Raw genomic sequence first — 20,324 nt, 5'->3', positions numbered from 1 at the left:
ATTTTTCTGTATAAATTTTACATTATTTCATGTTTATAAAGCTTTTTTCGGATTAAACAGCTGAGATAGATTTTATGCCCATGGCGTGTATGATAGATTACAAGAATGAAAACAACAGTAAAGATCATTTCAATCCTTCGCAAACGGCAAAAGCAACCTACATGTATATTAATATATATGCAGAGAGCTCTATTAATTCAAACATTTCAGACATTTTATCCTAACTATTCAATGTCGTTCTCATCATACCATGTATTCAAACGAATGTTGTCCATGAATCGCCGTTCCTCTTCGTTCTTCGAGGCTTCTTCGATTGGACAAGAAGACGGCAGCTTCGCTGTAGGCATACAGCGCCAAAACCTCATCGATCGAATGAAGTATTTGCATACAAACATTGCCCTTTAGACCGACGTCAAACGGCTTTAAATTCTCATTATAAGAAACGATACCGCTAAATTGCAACATCTCTTCGTTGCGGCTCTCTTGGGTTTCGCCACCGGGCAAACTAGACGAAGAATTTGTCGAAGAAATATCTTTTATAACCCTGTAATTCTCAGTATATTCTCTCTTGGAACACTCGAAGCTCGAAGCGACGATGCGCATATGACGTCACGGACCAACTCATGCGTAAACCGCTTTTCAGTACAGTCGCTGGCTCACTTTAGACGTCCGAGTAATGGCGGACGGGTTTTCCACGATTTTCGGCAAGCTATTTCAAGGCTTATATTGCTCGCAACGTTCTAAATTCTAGCGCGCTAGTTAAATATAGACTTATTGAACAAATTGACTTTAGAAAAAGACGAAAAGAAAAACAAAAATTTTGGTCATAGTAGCACTTTAACTGTTAGCTGGGATGGTTGACCTAAGAGACCGAGAGTGCAACTTTTAATCGTAAATAATTAAAAGTAGTAATAGTTCTATCTATAAAGCTGCCCCCGCCTTTTTATAATTTGTTTTTTGTCGCCTTTAATTATTAATGCCGATGGACTGCACAATTAGGCTTCTTTTTTACTGTGTCATGCGGAATTTCTTGTTGTGTGACACCGTTGCGTCCTAAAAATATTCACAAGTTCAAGTCGAATTATATTACCTAGCGCGCGGAAATAACACCTAGCGGAAATAACACATAACACATTATTCGTGATGACAACACACAAGCTTATTCCCGGGCTTATAACATTCAAAATAAACTTACAATAATTTCCAGGCCAAAAAGCCTAAAAAATTCCACGAGTAACAAAATATGGCACATTCAAAGATTCGAGAAAACAACCCACTCTTTGGATCAAATAATCTGACAGTTTGTAAGCGATACGAATTACGTTGTACCGTGTACTACATGACAAAGTTCACGCGTTTGTTTATTACTCGTTGTAACTTGTAAGATGTATACGATACAACAAACCTCCGAAAGCAAACCTTACAAATGTAACGCTTGGAACATAGGTAGCCGGCACGTAGCCAAGAACACGAAACCAATTGCTCGAAATCTTTCGACGTATTACTAACATTTGCTTCAAATATCACTTAACACAACCAAAGCAGAGAAACCGCTCGAACAAATCTGTGAACACGCGTAGGCCAAAACCGGAAAACAAAACGCTGCTAGCAGATGGCGAAGCTCGAAACGCGAAGGTGACCAAACGCGACCTCGTGGTTGCAAGTACCCGACACCACCGTGCGCGCTTGCTAAAATATTACCCGTCACGACCGTGCGCGCCTAGTTTTGTCAAATCGAGAACGCTTCGCCCATTACAAACACATTTCTTACTTTTTCAACAAATATTCTTTGTCCTTGTTATACACGCGGGGAGTCCTAGGGTGCCTCCTCGGGTTTTGGCCTCTGGGCCAAAACCCTGCGGGGGCTTTATCGAACCATTACCTTTGTGTGGTATGAAGATAGAGAATTGACGCTTTAGGACCTCATGACTATCCGTTACTATTATGATCTCGAGTTCGTTTGAACTTTCCAAAAGGCCTCACGGCGAACTCAAACGGCGCCAAAGTCGCGTTACTCTGAGGGCTCACGACTTTTTTTTTGCACAATATTTCTAGCTTTGTGTGGAGTCGTCAAAGTGATTTTCGTCTTCCTTTCGATAAACAACAAAATATAATCTACCTGACTTTCTGGGTTTAAAACATCGTGAGTCAAGATATTGGTCGAAGTACTTTCTTTGCTTATCTGTGGACTAAGGTAAGACAAAGTTGATCGAAGTTGAGGTCCATAAGTAAACAAAGAAAACTGAACAAGGGTAATATTTCAACTTATTACACGACCAGGACAGTTAAAGAAGGTCAATAACTAATATCAAGAGCGCTTTATTGTCGGTCCAAAGTTAGTTTCCACAGCAACTGTCGTGTAATAAATCTCTTATTTCAGTACTAAGCTTGCTCGGGACAATTTTTCTATAAGGGCAATTTTCTGGCAGTACAGCGCTCGTGATAAATATCTGGACCGAACACGCGAGGCTTATAAGATTTTCTAAGGCAGAACACGTCGCTTGAAAAAGTTCAACTTGCACGAGCGGTCCTTATGAGATGGGTACAGGGTATTGTGTTCACCTGAGTGTTTGTAAACCACTTGATACATAACTCATATAATAGCGTGATGCATGCAAGTCCGAATTTATCGAAATATCCATTTGGGTTCAACTGGCTGTCCATAATAATCTTTCACAAACAAAGTTCCTCTACAGACTGCTACAATCGCTGCCAAGTGATCATCATTCACTTTGTCACTGTACTCAAGCACCAGATGACGTAATGATGGCGCGTAGGACATGGAGCGAAATGGAATCTCATCCCCCAGAGATTTGGCTTTTTCCTGCAAACGAAAGAAAACCATAAGTCTGGGTAACATGAGAGCATGGCTATGCACATTGTGAGCGGTATTTTTTTTTCGGTGAAATTTAGCGCTAAAGTAAAGAGCCCGCTACAAACGCGAAATGCAAAGTATACAGCTAATTCGAGAAAGGTTGTCGGAAATAAGCACAAAAGTGTACGCAACAAGACCGAAGGGTGGTCTGGTTATTCACTTGAATTTTGCATATTGGTCTAGAGGAATTTATGTACAAGTTTGCATTTTTGCACGTGAAAATTTTGTTTTTCCTCTCGGGAGGCCTTTTTCTATCGCATGCCCTTGAGTTTTGAAAATTTCGCGTGCACTTTTGTGCTTATTTCCGACAACCTTCCTCCGCCCCCCCCCCCCCCCCCCCCCCCCCCCCCCCACCCCCCCCCCTCCTCCCCCCCCCCCCCCTCCCCCCCCTCCCTCTCCTCTCCCCCCCCTCCTCTTCCCCCCTCCTCTCTCTCTTGCCTCTCGAACTAGCTGTATCAGTAGGAACTGGTCTTGTTCTAAAAATTTGCGAATCTGATTGGTTCTGAATATGATTTAATGGTTCAATGAACCACACGTGATGTTGGAAGAACACAAAAACAGATTGAAAATCGGGGCGGAAGGTTTTTTTTTTCGTTTACCGGCAGGCGGTAGAAAAGTCAGAAGCTATTAACCAATGAGAGCATAAGCATTATCTTCAGCTAGTGCAAGGACGCTGAACACGCTTATGTTACCCTTAAAATGGAAAATGTCAATCTTTGGATTAGAAAATGTTTGCGTTTCTGACTGCTGTGTACTTAAACAATAACAGTTTTCGCTGTCGCTTTCAATGAGCGCAACTTCGCTCATAGAAAACTCAGGCTAGTTGTCTAATTTTAGTGCTCAATTTAAACTGCTGACAAAAAGTGAAAAAATGAAATAAATTATTCGTAGGTGCAGAGGCAAGAAAAGCAGCCGTAAAGAAGCCCAAAGGGAAAAAAAAATATCCGAGGTTTTATAAGGAAGTTAATTTACATTGGGGGAAAATAGACTATTTTTTGCCACTTGTTACTAATCAACCTACCGAGTCACAACTCTTCAAAGTAACTTTCCCTTGAGTAATACTAGTCTGAAGTGTTCTCTTATATCTCCACAACTCTTCCAAGAGATGCCAGCGTCTCAAATCTCCAATAATTCCCAGAAAGGGCTGGGAAGTGATGAGCTTTAAACCGCATAAAACTGCCTTCTTGAGCTTATGGCAGCATCGTAACAGAGCATGATCCCCTTGTCAGATAAAGAAGAATTCCAGCTCGCATCTATTTCTGTAAGCAGTGGCATGCCTTCAGCTAAGCCGCTGAGAGCAGTGTCTGTTAAGTCGTCAATTCCAGCAATGTTTAGAGATGATACAAGATGACAACAATCTGCAAGTGTCGTAAGAGTGCGCCTAGAGGCTGAACACTGGCGCACGCCGAGATACTGAAGCGCGTGACAAGAACTTGCAATGATTGACATTCCCTGATCTGTGACGTCTTCACACCAAGATATATCCAAGACATTTAACTGAAGCGAAGAAAATACAGGTACAGAAAATTACTCTGCACGCTTATCACTCAGCAGATAAGAACCAAATTAACTTGAAGACAAAACACTTTCTTCTGCTCCGAGATCATACCACGGAAATATCGGAGCTTTTTTTGACGTGACCTCAATGAATTCAGAAGCAAAATGAATTCTCCACTTTCGATCAAAAAAAAAATGACAACATAGATTGAATGCAAAGCATTATGGGTATAGGTATTAATCCTCCTTGATGTGTACTGTTTCCACCTAGAAGGCATGTCTCCCACCCCACCCCCACCCCAGCCCGACTGTGCAAGTACACCCCCCCCCCCCCACCATGTACACATGTATGCAAGTTGATCCCTTCCATACAATATACATGTAATGCATCGCTTGACTAGCTTCTCCATGCTTGTAACCAACATTTTATGGTATTCCTCTGAGACTACGTTTACACTAGACGGAATTTTTCCGGAATTGTGATGAATCCGGGATGTTTTAGTACCGTATTCGTTTTGGTGTTTACACGCAGGCGGGTGAATCCGAAACAAAAACTTCCCGGTTTGTCGTGTTTCCGGAGATTTTGAATCCGGAATCCAAAGTAAATACTTTGTATCTAAATACTTATGAATCCGCAATGTTTTGTCGGAGATTTTGAATCTGGAATCCAAAGTGAATACTTATGAATTCTTAATGTTTTGTCGGAGATTTTGAATCTGGAATCCAAAGAGAATACTTATGAATCCGCAATGTTTTGTCGGAGATTTTGAATCTGGAATCCAAAGTGAATACTTATGAATCCGAAATGTTTTGTCGTGTAAACAGGTCTTGCAATGAATCCGAATATTTATCCGCCTGCGATAGTGACTTTTCTCCATCTTCTTGTCGATACAAATCTGTGAAATCCTTTCTAATACCCTCGTACTTACTTTGAACGCTTTCCTACTAAGTTCAATTCTTTGGTAATCCTTTTTGCAACTTTACGAACGCGCCACTCGTAGCTTCACTTCATCATCTGTCCAACTAACGTTTTCTGTGGCATTTTGATCCGTTCTTGGCCTCGTTTTGGGCGGCATTTTGTTCACGTTGACCAAGCATCAAACTGCTTGGTGATCGTTCCCGAATAAATGTCCCCGGATTAACGATGTGTGTAAACGGTTAAGAATCCGAATACCCTAAATTCGATGAATCTGGAAACGTGTAAACGTAGTCTTAGGGACCCTCTCATGAATTAGATATGTCCCTGTAGGATTCTGTGGCATCTCTTACCTGTGCTCCACAACCTTTTGCTATGCTTTCAAGTGTACAGTCGGTGATAGGCGCTTCAGCTAGAGACAATGATTGAAGATGATTGCTTCTTGTCAGGGGTAAGAGTCCATGATCAGTTACATAGCACATGCCCTTGAGATCAAAACTGTTCAACTTGGGGCAGTGCACAGGAATGGAGCTCAGAGAAAGGTTGCTTAGCTTTTCACAGTCAACCTGATAAAAAAATACATCGATTTAAAAAAAAAAGACAATTTGGTAAATAATTACAAGTGGTCCGATTTTCTTTTTTTAAAGTCTAGTTCTTTTGTCACACAGCAAACTTGTTCACGAGTATTCAAAGAGCTTGGAGTTAAGCTTCTGCAGTTCTAATTTTCCCAAAAATTTTATGATTTTTAGGGTGAAATACCCCCAAAAAGAAATTCACTGAAATCAGAGTTGAATATTTTGGGGAATGAATAAGCTGAGATCTCATGGCTTTTCCAAACGTTTCACTGTGCTGCGCCATACAAGTCCTAAGGTCACTGAGGTTCTTGTTTGTCTTAAAGTCACAAATTATTTAGTCGGCAGATGGCCTGCATCTTGCCCAACCGGTATTGAGAAGCAAAAGCTACTTGCCTGATAGGAAAATGGGATGACTGTTTTTGACCCCTTTCACTGGAAAAATGTATATTTAGGGAAATAACACAATAAATAAACATACCAGAGACAAACACTGCAGCTCTGGTTCATTTTTGAGGAGATATGTCAACATTTTGTCATCTAGTTCAGACCATGAAACTGCAAAGTTCTTCAAACACTTGTTGGCCTGAGAGAAAATCTTCAAACATGCTTTACCTAAAGGTTCACTATGATACCACAAGTTAGTAATGTCCAAACTTGTAATTTGAGGCTGAAATGTCTGTTCTTCTAGCAAATCAGCAACTTGGATGACTTTACTGCGTGGAGATGTACAGTCTAGCAAATTTCTGTCCCCAGGTGCTCCAACGTCAGAACATGTAACAATGTGACTTGAATGACTATCGTTTGCCTTGCAGTCAGAGAATATATCTTTGTTTTCCCAACAAGTTGTGACAGAGAGGTCATATTCCTTTTCCTTTTCAACATTGTGAGGATTGACAGAACAGATGGTAGATTCATTGCTTTCAGGTGTAATGCATTCCACAGTGGGAAAGCTATCACGGTCTGTTTCTTTAACACAAGGTTTCTCAGGTTCCTCACATTCTACTTCTTCATCCATTATGTGTACTTCCACAGAAGGTACAATGGAACAAACAGGTTTCTCACATTTCACCCCTGCAGATGTCACAATGGGATCACCCGATTCCACACACTTTGCAGCTGTCAAAGGCATGCTTTCATAGTTATACGCAGACTCTTCAACATTAACTTTCTCATGAGGCATTAAGGGATATTCTGGTTCATTTCCTTCGACTACTGTACAAAGCATGCCTGAATTGCTACACTCATTTTTCATGCTGCTCATTCCTAATGAACAGGAACTGATCATGTTATATGGAACTTCTACAGGATGACTCTCTGTATCAAACTCATCTTCATGGATCTCCTCTTCTCCAAGCTCTGCATTTGATTTCTCAGCAGTTGTTAATGTTAATGGATGTGTTTCAATGTTGTGCTCTTTTTTAACAGATACAGTCTCATTATTACTTGTGATACTCTCTTCTTGAACAGAAGGTAATAACACAGTGTTAAAAGAGTCATCTTTGGTTCTCAAGTCTTTCAAAGGTTCATCCTCTGTAGGAACATTCCAACAAAGTGTTCTTTGAGTATCTTTCTTCACAATTCCTCCATCACCATGCACGTATGTCTCTTTATCTTCAGTTTTCAATAACTGTTCATCACATGAGTTTGCCTTTTTAGAAGCCGTGCCACTTGGTGCCTTTTCAGACAGCAAGCTACATGTAGTTACAGAATCAGCATCAGATGTTAACTCTTGATGGCACTGCACTTCAAAAGATTCATTTAATTCTTGAAGGTGTAGCGTTTCCTCTGATTGCAGCACTGAAGCTTCACATGTGACTGGTAGAACATCCATAAGCGTTAGGACTTCCATTTCATTTAACTCACTATCATCACAGACAGAAGTATTTTCTGCTGACATTAAAGGAAACTCTCCGAATGTGCTAGGATCTGAAAAGCCTTGGCTTGCAAAGTCTTGATTGGCATCACACCACTTATCATGATCAGAAGATTCTTGTTTCACCTCCTTTGACGACAGAGCAGCATTGGCTAATACAGAATATGTCAAGTGTATCATTCTTGCCACTTTTTCCATGTCCAACCCCGCTAGATACAGTAATGCTGTGCAATTGATTCCTGTCCAAGCAAGATTGATGCTGGTTAGATTAGCCCCACATAAGCCTACAAGGTATTTCACTGCTGCAGTTGACAGTGATTGACAGCCTGATATATCAACACTTGTAAGACTATGCCCAGGTCGAGATGTGTGATTAGTAGAACCTGTGCTTGATGCACTGTTTTTGACATTAGAAAGGGCAAAAGCAGCATCAGTTATGTTTTTACAACTTGAAAGGTTGAGATGTTTTAAGCTAGGACAGCACATCAAAGCCACCTAAATGAGAAACAAACTTCAGAATACTTCTTGAACTGGAATTCAAAACAATGGTATTGGGTGACAGAATATGTCCATTAATAATGTACAAAGGTCCATTTTGATTATAAAGAAAAGGTCACAGATTATACTTCTTTGGGGAAAATTAAGACACTTTGATTTCTAAGAATGTTTCCTGATTACACAATGTCTTTTTTGACAGAGCAAGGCAAAAAATTACTTGACTGTAAATTATGAATATGTACAATAATTTATAGTTTTCAAAATGAATTACATACGCTGTTATGCTTTATACTGTTTTTGCTAGAAAGGTTTACAAAACAAGTTTGCATCATTAAAAAAGCAGGGCCTAAATTAATTTTGCTACACACCTGAACAATATCATCTGAGACAACTTCTGAATTTTCTAAGGACAAAGACACCAAGTTTGCTGCCTTCTCCCTGATACAACAAAATACAGTTGGGTGGAGAAGGTGAATACACTCATTGAAGTCCAGGGCTTGAAGCTGTTGACATCTGTAGAAAAAAAATCATTTTAACTATGTGAACACTATGTGCACAAGATCACATCACATTAATACATGTATAAAGCTTGTATTACATTTACTTTGTCATAAAAAATGTTGTGGTTATTCATCATGGTAGAGTACAATAATAAAGTATTATTTCGTTTGTCTCACGACGTAATCACGTGTGATGGAGATCGCAACGTTTCGACTGCATACTGCTAAAAGACTAGCAGTATGCAGTCGAAACGTTGCGATCTCCATCACACGTGACTACGTCGTGAGACAAACGAAATAATACTTTATTATTGTACATTTACTTTTCTTAAAATCCTTGCTGATCCCAAAAGAACAGTCTTCTGGATCATAATTTCCACTGGTGTTCCGACCCTAATAATTGGGGTCAGAACACTACTCTGGCAATCTAGTTGGGACTGTTTCCAGTGCACCCATCACTAACCGAATCATTTTTGTTGGATTATTCCTAACAATCATCATCATTATCATCATTGTCGTCATCGTCTAGTCATCATTCATCATCATCATTATAACTATTATTTGACATGGATTGTTAAGTGTGCAGCCATTTACTTGTACATGTACATATAAGTGATAAATACAATATTATTATTTTGAATTTCTCTGGCTTTCCTCTGCTACGTACTGTACAACAATACTATAAATTACTGCCGTATATAAGTTATAATATAAATTATGCCCTTATGAACCAAGTTCAAGGCCCGTACTGGCAGTAATTGGTTTATCAGTTTCCTCAATATCAAGATATCCACATTTTTACGCAAAAAGGTAAAAGCTAAAGCCGTCATCTGACACCTACTTGGCGATTGCCATATTAAGGCCACTGCATGACAGACCACTACAGTTGGTGAGTTTAAGATGCCTTAGATGTGGAGGCACTAGTGTAGTTAACAGCTCATCTGTTAGTTGACTGGGAAAGTCTTCAATGATCTGTGAAAGAATTTCCTCGCCAAAAACACCTTGTCCCCAACCTCGAAAATACTCCAGCATCACCAAATGATCCCGTGAGATGTCACTGCTACAAGCTAAATATCTTACTATGGTTGCTTTGACGATAAAACGCAAATCAGGTGGGTCCATGATCGAAAATCAGCAAAAACAAACTTGTGTTTATAAAATAAAAATTCACTCTCCGTCCGCCATTTTGATGATCTATCCCATAGCTCAGTGCGAGCAGATGATATTGACACACGCATGCGTTCAAAGGGTCTAACCGCCAATCGCATTTTGCGCGTCATTTTCCAAAGCAACAAGCGCGTGTAGATGATCGGACCGTCAACAACGTACTGCTTCGAAAATTACTTCATAACAAGCAGAGATGAGTCTTTCGTTAAAGACGCCTGATTTCAGCAAAGGAAGAGGCGCCAAAGGGAAACGACGCGAGCTTGGCGAAGAGCAAAAACAAGAAATCAAAGAAGCGTTCGACTTGTTTGATACCGACAAGGATCGAGCGATAGACTATCATGAGCTAAAGGTAAGCTCAGCTATAGAATTATCTTGCCAACCATAACTGACAACGATATTTCACTAATCTTTGTCAGTTAAAACCGTTTAAAATGTAGGACGTACAGGCGAGGGATTTTTCACAATTGCTCTCTCTTTTGTTCGCTAATGATTGTGTGACCTCCTTTTGAGCGGGACTTTTTCACTAATTGACCTTTTAACTAAAGAAATTATTCTTTCGGCATTGTTTGAAAACAAAACCGGCGAATTGAAACCATTCATAAAGATCACAATGACTGCAGTTTAGTCGAATTAAAACCGACGTTTGGGGCCGTTTTATGACCTGCCAGGAAATAATAAGGCGGGTTTGAATTACATGCAGAATACAGCGCTATGAAGCTCAGCGCTGTTCATTTCTGCTTACAACAACGGACAGAAGTGATGGATTGATGGAATTTACAAATTTGTGCGCAATCTTTCGGTGTCCAATTTCCTGTTTAATATTATTTATTCAAACAGCTTCCGAAACTATTCAGCATATTAAAATGTAACAACAATAACATTTTTCGTTTTGAAGTTCTTTTTGATTTGTTGAAAGGGCAGAATCACGCAATTGAAGGTTCCACAATAGGTGTTTTTGATTTGTATACATGTACATTTGCGAAAACTGTAATCTACAATTATACTTGAAAGATTTATATAAAGTCCTGAGGTATGTTGTGCTTTCGCTGTGATATCTTCTGCGAGAATTGTTTTGGTGGGCATTTTAAAACTTGGTATTTGGTTTGAGTGACTTTTCAACAGAGTGCTGTTCAAGTTAAATTGTTAAGCATTGTAAGAAAGAATGTAATTTTTCAACAGTTGATTACAACCAGTTTTTAATTGTATTCTGCTTGTCAGAAAATTCAATTGATGGTTTTGACAACTTAAGTGCCATGTCAATTAAGCGTCAATTCCCATTTGTGCCTTTGAGAGCTTGAAAGCAGAGGTGATTAAGACATGCTTAGTACAAGATACAAAAGAACTTGGAACTTTTGTTTATTAATAAAAATACCTTTGGCTTTAACTGTGTGTTCTCTATTTTGGGCCCATTCTTCAGTCTAATAAGATTGCCAATTTTTGTTGAAAATGTTGATACATCTACAAATCAAGAAAAGTAAACACAAGTACACGAACATGCTTGAGTGCCTCATGTCTGGGTTAAATGTTTCTTTATTTTTACATGACATTTAATAGGAACTGGGAGGGCTCCAAATGGAGCTGAAATATCTGCATGCTCTCACAAGTTAGGTAAAGCAGACAAATTCAAAATAAACAAACCCTGGACCTTAAAGGGTTTAGGTCACACCTGGGGTATCCAATCGAACAAAATCTGACCAAAACTCAAACGTTCAACTGGGTTTGATAATCGGACAAAATCAAATATCTAATTTGCTGGGAGCTTGATTATCAAACCAATTGAACAGCATCGAATGCAATTGAACTTAATCCGATTCAATTTTGTTTGGAATGCATTTCTTGATGCCTGAAAGTTCAGTAATCAAACATTCAATTAAGTACAATTGTCCACTGTTCGGTAATTGAACAACATTCAATCATATGCAACTGACCAAATTTTATTGTGAGTTCGATTATGTTTGACTACTGAACACCAATCATTCAACTCAATTTCAAACAATTTGTGTTCGATTGGGTTCGATTAGAAACACTGTGACCCAGGGTAACAGTGTTAAGATTTTGTTAATTTTGGCAGAGCAATAGACTCTTTTATTGGCAAAATCACTATCACATGACAGTAAAGGAAAATTTACATGTCATTGAATGAATGACATTTTCATTCAAACTGAGATAACCTTCAAAAATTGGACCAAGATTTTCCAAGTTTACCCAAAAGCTGTCTGTTTTTATGATGTCAAATTTTGCCCATCCATGCTCAGTCACGTCACAGCTTTTCTGTGTTTCTTTTAAGTTCTTCTACAACTTTTAGTTGTTATTGCAAAATTCAGTTCATTCAATGATCCAGTTGGTGATTGCTGAAATTGCAGAAAATTGTGTGACCTGACCTCTTTAAACTTGAGAAGGGAGCTCAACTGGTTATTGGGGGCAAAAATATTTTTTGTAAGGGCTAATTTTTCTTTTCTTGATGGTTGGTTTTAAGTGTATTATAATAAACAATTATTATTGGATGAGGTTGAGCACAATATCGCAATTTGTCAGGGATAAGGATAATAGATAATCTGGATAATCTCTATTTTTTTTTTTTTTTTAAAAACATGGTCAAATCATCAGCTAATACAACAATCTAATTATCAATATATATATGTCTGAATTTATTAAAACCAGGTCAAGGAAATTTTCACCGTTTTAAGCCCAAATCGCTGTAAACGCGTTTTTTATCTCCAAACTCGTTGATATAAAAACTAAAGGGAATGTCAGTCTTTTTTTCTCTTCTCCTCTCTCTTCTCTACCTTTCAGCCCTGTATTTCTTTTTTTTTTTTCCTTTCTTGTGGCGTTTTAAGCCAATTCGCGCAGTAACGTACTTGTTCAAGAATACTGACGTCACTTTTCTTTGACCCGGTTTTGATAAATTCAGACATATATATGTAAGAGAGAGGGGAAATATAAAAATGTAAAAAGCTGCTTTCTAGAGAACTCGCTCAATTAGATCTTAAAAAAACAAGCTCAGATCAAATAATTTTTCTCCCAATCACTGAGCTTGTTTTTGGCCTAGTAGAAATTTCAAATTGTTCTCCAGCAACTCTGGAAAATGAGCTGCTGTTTTTCTTCAAAGTCCACACAAGTTCATGTGACCAGAATATTATCTGCAGCAAAATTATTTTATTGGCAGTTACAGTGTATTTGCAGATCATGTGGTGGGCTCTTGACCAATAAAAAGGAAGAGAAATATGCATTGAGTGATACAGTGTATATTTATTATTTAAAAATGATTTTGTGTCTTAATCAATGTATACAGGGAAAAGAAAATGACATGTCTTAAATTTCTGATTCAATATTTTACAGGTTGCAATGAGAGCTCTTGGATTTGATGTGAAGAAGGCAGATGTTCTAAAAATTATGAAGGATTACGACAGAGAAGCTTCAGGCAAAATTTCATTTGATGACTTTAATGAAGTCAGTAAGTATCTAGTCAATAGCACAAGAACAAGAAATGTTTCAGTGATGTTATTACATGTATGGGTAGCAGTAAGTTAACCATTATTTGAAACTCTTCCTGCCGTCTTGAAAGCGGAGTGGAGATGGCCCATGGGACGAGGTTGGTTTACTGTTTTCGTCACAGACACCATTAATTTTTTACTCCCACACATCCAGCCATCTCTTCTCAGAGAACAGTGACAATCAAGCTCATTCTCAAGCCATTGTTTTTTTTCTTGTCTTAGTGACAGACTGGATGCTAGACAGAGATCCTCAGGAAGAAGTGTTCAAAGCTTTCAGATTATTTGATGATGATGACAGTGGTAAAATCAGTCTAAGGAATCTCAGACGAGTCGCAAGGGAGCTGGGTGAGAATATGACAGATGAGGAGCTCCGTGCAATGATTGACGAGTTCGATAAAGATGGCGATGGAGAAAGTGAGTTTCTTTGTACTGTAACTAGGTTTCATGCGGCAACAGCCAATAGATGTTATTACACTTCTTAGCGGTTTGTCATACAAATAAGGCGAAAGGGTTTTTCTGCATTGTTTTAACTGATGTGTTGACCCTTTCACCTTGTTGGCATACCTACCTAAAAAAAGAATAAAATTATTACTGTAGGCTCAACTGTAATAACAGCTATTTCAGTGCAGTGTGCAGACCAAGGTTTTCAGTTTTGTTACAACTAATAAATTACTTTATAAAATAATAGAGAGGAAGCCACATCAGCTCTAGCTGGTTTTTATATGGGTCCTCTATCCAGTTCACAAAATAATAAAAGTACAGTGTAGATCATGTAGTTACCAAGAAAGTATTTTCTGTTTTTGGTGACAACCAAGGTGCCAGGGCTGGGTCAGCTTTGTGGTAACCAAAACATTAATAACCAGGTGTCTCTGCTTCACACACTTGGCAGCAAGCCAACCCAGGCTAGTATTTTAGTAAGAGCGTATTTTTAACGGTCGTTTTTGTTACGACCAATTTACCACTGATGAAGGGCTAAGCCCGAAACGTTTGGTTTATAATGAACTTTTTGGCACGTACAATATACTTTTTTTCGCAGTATTCACAATTAGAAGTGCCACGCAGCAAACGAAGATTTATTCTTCAAAACTAATGTTAAGAGGCCCTGTGTACTTATGTGAGGTTTTATTAGTGACCTTTAGATTTGACTACACATTGAGTTCGAGTACAACTTTGGAATTTCGAGACAATTATTTCCCCTAAACTATAACTCTTCCCTGTTGCTGACTAGCACATAAATAAACGTAAGGAATTAGATTGGTGTGATATAAAGTGATTGTAGGAGGCACACAAATTTGGCTTGAAAACTCGCACTTGTAGTCCACTCTAAAGGTCGCTATTGCCGCTGACTTCACCTGTGGCCTTCCTCAAAAACCATCATTTGTTAGACTTGAAGCCCTGCCGGGGGAGGGGGGGGGGTCCCCGAGTCGCTTGTCTGAATTTCAAAATGCTTGGTGTCACTGTTTCATCGGCCATTCTAGGCGTTTTTTGTCACTTGTCAGATTTTGGCAAGAAAGGTTATTGTTTGTCGCAATTTCATTCCATCTGTTGTCGCTACTTTTTGGGCCATGTCGCTTGTCACAATTTACCCTGGCAGGGCCTCAGACTTTGTTCCAGTTCATTTGCATAGAGGATCTGCAGGTCAAGCAACCTAATAAACTAATATGGCTTTCCTCTCTTGCTTTTTTAAAATAGTTTAATATTATTTGTGTTGTATTCTGTTATTTTTTCTGCAGTAAATGAAGAGGAATTTCTGGCCATTATGACAGGGGATACATGAAGTGTGACAAGAAAAAAGAACATTATGTATATTTTGGTGCAAAATCTCTGGACATGTCTTCAACAATTACATATTTTTGTAAAGGAAATAAACAAACAAAGATGTAAATTGGAGTTACTGTTGCAGTATGTATAGGAAAAGTTATACGTAACTGTATGTCAATGGATTATTAATGATCAAGCAAAAATCAATTAGAAATTCAGGTTAATATAGCCCAAACCTGCTGGTGGTATTTAATTAAATCATTTGATTTTAGCTGATTCAAACTCTGAATACAACTGAACATAATGTAGGAAATATGGCTTTTATTGTTTTATTGTATTATGTATTTATTATAAGAAACACCATTGTAGAGTATTACTTTTGAATAAAAAAAAAACATGTTGAAGTTGCAGATAGATTAGATCTCTCTTCGTGGTATTCTTGTAGACAATTGAAATTCGGTCACCTTATCCTACCTTAATAGAAACCGAATCAGGGACGGCGTCCTCGGAGCATTTTTCCAGGTGGGGGGGCTGACTAGTGACTTGAAGTGGGGGGCTTAAGAGACTCTTCTCTTAGTAAGTCTTTATTTTTTCGAAATAAATGGGAGGGCTAAAGCCCCCCCAGCTCCGCCGTCCCTGCCAAGGATTTTTAATTGCAATTTTTACCTGAAACACCTGTCCCCGTATGTAAGCCCTCCCTAAAAATAAGCCATCTGAAGTGGCCATTCACCAAATAAAACCCTGGGCTTACTTTTGGTTTTGCATTACCTCACGTCCCTCTCCCCAATCCCTTCACACTGTATCTTTGTTGTATATTTCCCATGGAGGCAAGTAGCTCTGGAGGCACTTGATTTGATTGGCTAGATTTTAACAAAGGGCGTTTCAAATATACAGGGTTTGTACACTTTTTCAGGCCAAAAATTCAAGGACTTTTTTTATGAAATTTACCCCAAATCAACGATTGATGTGCTTGCTGAAGAACTAAAAAAATCTCATTTTGGCGGTCTTCTCATTGCCTAGAAACCTTATGACGTTCAATAAAAAAATCAAGGACCGAAAACCAATTTTAAGGATTTTCAAGGCCTTGAATTTTTATTTTGAGACTCAAGGCGTGTGCGAACCCTGAATAAAGCCAATCAAATCAACCGTTTTTAACTCTCGTATAGGGATTTTCAACGGTTCATTTGACTGGCTGTTCCTTTTGTTAAAATCCAGCCAATCATATCATGTGTCCCTAGAGCCACTTGCTTCGCCAGCCAAGAGGAATAAGAGGCTCTGGGGACGGGAATGCGTCGAGGCAGTGGTGGCGTGTATACCTGTGTGATTGGGGGGGGGGGGGGGGGGTGGGCAAAGTGATTTACCATGCTCCTTCCTTTTTGGGGGGTCCACCTTCAAGGTATTTGATTTCCGTGAGAAATGAGATGTGATGCATGAGAAACAATACATAAACACGATAACCATTTTAGCTATTGGTGTGGACAGCAAGCCGGCGAAAAAAAGCCAAGGCCGTGGGGACCGATCGTTAGGGAAAAGGAGGGGGGGGGGGGTAGGAGAGTGAATTTGTGCAAATTTCATAATTCTATTGGGGAGAGGGGGGAGACGTTCAAAGGACCCTTTTATACGGAACATCGGTTTCGAATAAAAAATCGACAATTTTATTAAGCAAAATATTTCTTTTATTTTCTTTTGTAGCTTTCGTCGTTATCATATATGTTAGGAAAATTATTTTCAAACTATGACAAGTGAAGTATATATTCGTTATAACTCAATTATTTAATTTGATTATATGGACAAAATGAAAGCCTAACACACAACACATTGGCTTCTACAATCGTTCCACGGACCCACAAGACTAATTTTCCACCTTAAACGGAAACCGTTTCGTTCGTAACCTGTCTTAGTCTACCCCATTTTAACCATACTTGCTAAGGATTGACATTACATATTTCATTTTTCTACCTTAGGGAACTATTATTGGAGGTTTCCTTCGGTTTAAAGGCAGTTTTGTACAAAACAGGAAGTGTCGCAAAAAAAATAAGTGCTTTAGAGCGATTTTCGACCGAGTGTCGTTAAACCAAAACCAAAGTTATCATTCTTGCCAATCACGAACGACACAGACAATCCAATGAACCAAACAAAACTCGAAGCAGATACAAATGTAGTTGGCACGAAGCGCGGGAAAAAGTGTGTGAGCGTGTCACGATTGGGTTTGGCTTTGCTTCTGATTGGCTGAGAAAGTGGCGGGAGTTTGTTTCAACTAACTACTTAGCGTAGTAATAGAAAACCAAAGAGAAAATCGCTCTAAACACAAGTCAATCACAGCCAAACCTCTAAAATGCCATGCAGGTTGATGGTTGATGCTATATCTGATGTTGACACACAACTACGATTCTTGAACGACGATTTTAGATCGCAAGTGCTGCAGAAGTTGAACCACATTAACAAGTGGATTAGTCGACGTCATCACCCTTAGCTCGCTTAATTCGCAAAAATTACTAACGAAAGAAAAACTTATCATGTGGTACCTAGTCTTAGACTTGAAAAAGTTTATAATTACTTATTTTTATTTATATCTTAATTTAAAAAAGTAATACAAAACATCAAAAAAATTGTTCTTTGCGCAAAATCTAAGTCGTACAAAAAGAAACCGATTAAAAAAAAAAGCTTTTAACAGTAATAAACGCCAACAAAAAAATATATTTCTGGACTAATGTTAACTTACCTCACGTCCCTCTCCCCAATCCCTTCACACTGTATCTTTGTTGTATATTTCCCATGGAGGCAAGTAGCTCTGGAGGCACTTGATTTGATTGGCTAGATTTTAACAAAGGGCGTTTCAAATATACAGGGTTTGTACACTTTTTCAGGCCAAAAATTCAAGGACTTTTTTTTATGAAATTTACCCCAAATCAACGATTGATGTGCTTGCTGAAGAACTAAAAAAAATCTCAATTTGGCGGTCTTCTCATTGCCTAGAAACCTTATGACGTTCAATAAAAAAATCAAGGACCGAAAACCAATTTCAAGGACTTTCAAGGCCTTGAATTTTTATTTTTGAGACTCAAGGCGTGTGCGAACCCTGAATAAAGCCAATCAAATCAACTGTTTTTAACTCTCGTATAGGGATTTTCAACGGTTCATTTGTCTGGCTGTTCCTTTTGTTAAAATCCAGCCAATCAAATCATGTGTCCCTAGAGCCACTTGCTTCGCCAGCCAAGAGGAATAAGAGGCTCTGGGGACGGGAATGCGTCGAGGCAGTGGTGGCGTGTATACCTGTGTGATTGGGAGGGGGGGGGGGGGGTGGGCAAAGTGATTTACCATGCTCCTTCCTTTTTGGGGGGTCCACCTTCAAGGTATTTGATTTCCGTGAGAAATGAGATGTGATGCGTGAGAAACAATACATAAACACGATAACCATTTTAGCTATTGGTGTGGACAGCAAGCCGGCGAAAAAAAGCCAAGGCCGTGGGGACCGATCGTTAGGGAAAAGGAGGGGGGATAGGAGAGTGAATTTGTGCAAATTTCATAATTCTATTGGGGAGAGGGAGGAGACGTTCAAAGGACCCTTTTATACGGAACCTTGGTTTCGAATAAAAAATCGACAATTTTATTAAGCAAAATATTTCTTTTATTTTCTTTTGTAGCTTTCGTCGTTATGATATATGTTAGGAAGATTATTTTCAAACTATGACAAGTGAAGTATATATTCGTTATAACTCAATTATTTAATTTGATTATATGGACAAAATGAAAGCCTAACACACACAACACATTGGCTTCTACAATCGTTCCACGGACCCACAAGACTAATTTTCCACCTTAAACGGAAACCGTTTCGTTCGTAACCCGTCTTAGTCTTCCCCATTTTAACCATACTTGCTAAGGATTGACATTACATATTTCATTTTTCTATCTTAGGGAACTATTATTGGAGGTTTCCTTCGGTTTAAAGGCAGTTTTGTACAAAACAGGAAGTGTCGCAAAAAAATAAGTGCATTAGAGCTATTTTCGACCGAGTGTCGTTAAACCAAAACCAAAGTTATCATTCTTGCCAATCACGAACGACACAGACAATCCAATGAACCAAACAAAACTCGAAGCAGATACAAATGTAGTTGGCACGAAGCGCGGGAAAAAGTGTGTGAACGAGTCACGATTGGGTTTGGCTTTGCTTCTGATTGGCTGAGAAAGTGGCGGGAGTTTGTTTCAACTAACTACTTAGCGTAGTAATAGAAAACCAAAGAGAAAATCGCTCTAAACACAAGTCAATCACAGCCAAACCTCTAAAATGCCATGCAGGTTGATGGTTGATGCTATATCTGATGTTGACACACAACTACGATTCTTGAAAAACAAACGCCTTTTGGCCTTAAATCACAGAACATGAACGACGATTTTAGATCGCAAGTGCTGCAGAAGTTGAACCACATTAACAAGTGGTGTTCCGCAGAAGATATTGTTTAACTACCTTATTAAGCATGAGACATAAGACGTAGGGTACCCCCCTAAGTAGAGTTAGCGCGCATGCGCATTTTGACTTGTTGTTGGACCACGAGGCGAAGACGGCCGCCATGTTGAATAGGAATTAAAATGTTTTGTGTGTTCTACGAGTGTTGTTTTGTTCGACTGACCTTGGAACCTGGGACACAAGCACATTATTGGTAGCAGAGCGAGGTTTACTGGAGTTATTCAACATGGAACAGTTTAAAAAAGAGAAAATGCGATCGAAATGTAGGTACACGAGGACCAAAAACAAGCTTATGATGGTGATGGAAGGAGGGATGTCATCACGAATGCACGTTATGGAAAGCTTGGATGCATTTACGAACGCTTATGAAGACGTGCTGCAAGCCTGTGAGAATTTAGGGAAGTGTTACGAAGATTTGAAAGACTCGGGACGAGCTAGTGCCCTTTCGAACGAACTGGGGACCATTGAAGAAGACTTTACAGAAATCGAAGACCTTGTGAAGGGATATTTGAGCAGTTCGGGTAATTCGTCGGTAAAAGAGCGAACGGAACAACTGAGAGAAGAGGTGTGTAGGCGAGAAGTAGAGCTGAGTCGAATCGAACAAGAAATCGAGCGAACGTATGCGGAATGCCAAAGACAACTCGGACAGAAACTTGGCAGCGAAAAACCTTCGGAACAACCAGAGCAAGAAACGCGGGAA

The 20,324-nt window shown here is 39.1% G+C and overlaps 1 protein-coding gene and 1 pseudogene across 2 annotated transcripts; one reads left to right on the top strand and one right to left on the bottom strand.

Moving 5' to 3' along the window:
- Window positions 1-2,403: 2,403 nt before the first annotated feature.
- LOC144644753 (uncharacterized) lies at window positions 2,404-9,923 on the bottom strand (annotated as a pseudogene). The gene is made up of 6 exons (XR_013569189.1): window positions 9,576-9,923; window positions 8,603-8,747; window positions 6,342-8,231; window positions 5,642-5,854; window positions 3,897-4,372; window positions 2,404-2,824 (listed from the first exon to the last, which is right to left on the bottom strand). The product of XR_013569189.1 is annotated as an uncharacterized LOC144644753 (transcript).
- Window positions 9,924-10,019: 96 nt separating this feature from the next.
- On the top strand, window positions 10,020-15,274 carry LOC144644825 (centrin-3-like). Its single transcript, XM_078504379.1, has 4 exons — window positions 10,020-10,250; window positions 13,241-13,355; window positions 13,618-13,809; window positions 15,129-15,274. The coding sequence occupies exons 1-4, from the start codon at window positions 10,095-10,097 to the stop codon at window positions 15,170-15,172; spliced, it is 507 nt and encodes a 168-aa protein (XP_078360505.1). The 5' UTR covers window positions 10,020-10,094; the 3' UTR covers window positions 15,173-15,274.
- The last annotated feature ends 5,050 nt before the right edge of the window (window positions 15,275-20,324 follow it).

Source organism: Oculina patagonica, chromosome 2, assembly GCF_052425735.1.
Source record: "Oculina patagonica isolate OP01 chromosome 2, crgOcupat, whole genome shotgun sequence".
Taxonomy (NCBI): domain Eukaryota; kingdom Metazoa; phylum Cnidaria; class Anthozoa; order Scleractinia; family Oculinidae; genus Oculina; species Oculina patagonica.
The sequence above is the reverse complement of the archived record's forward strand: the minus strand, read 5'-3'. Positions and strand labels throughout refer to the sequence as shown.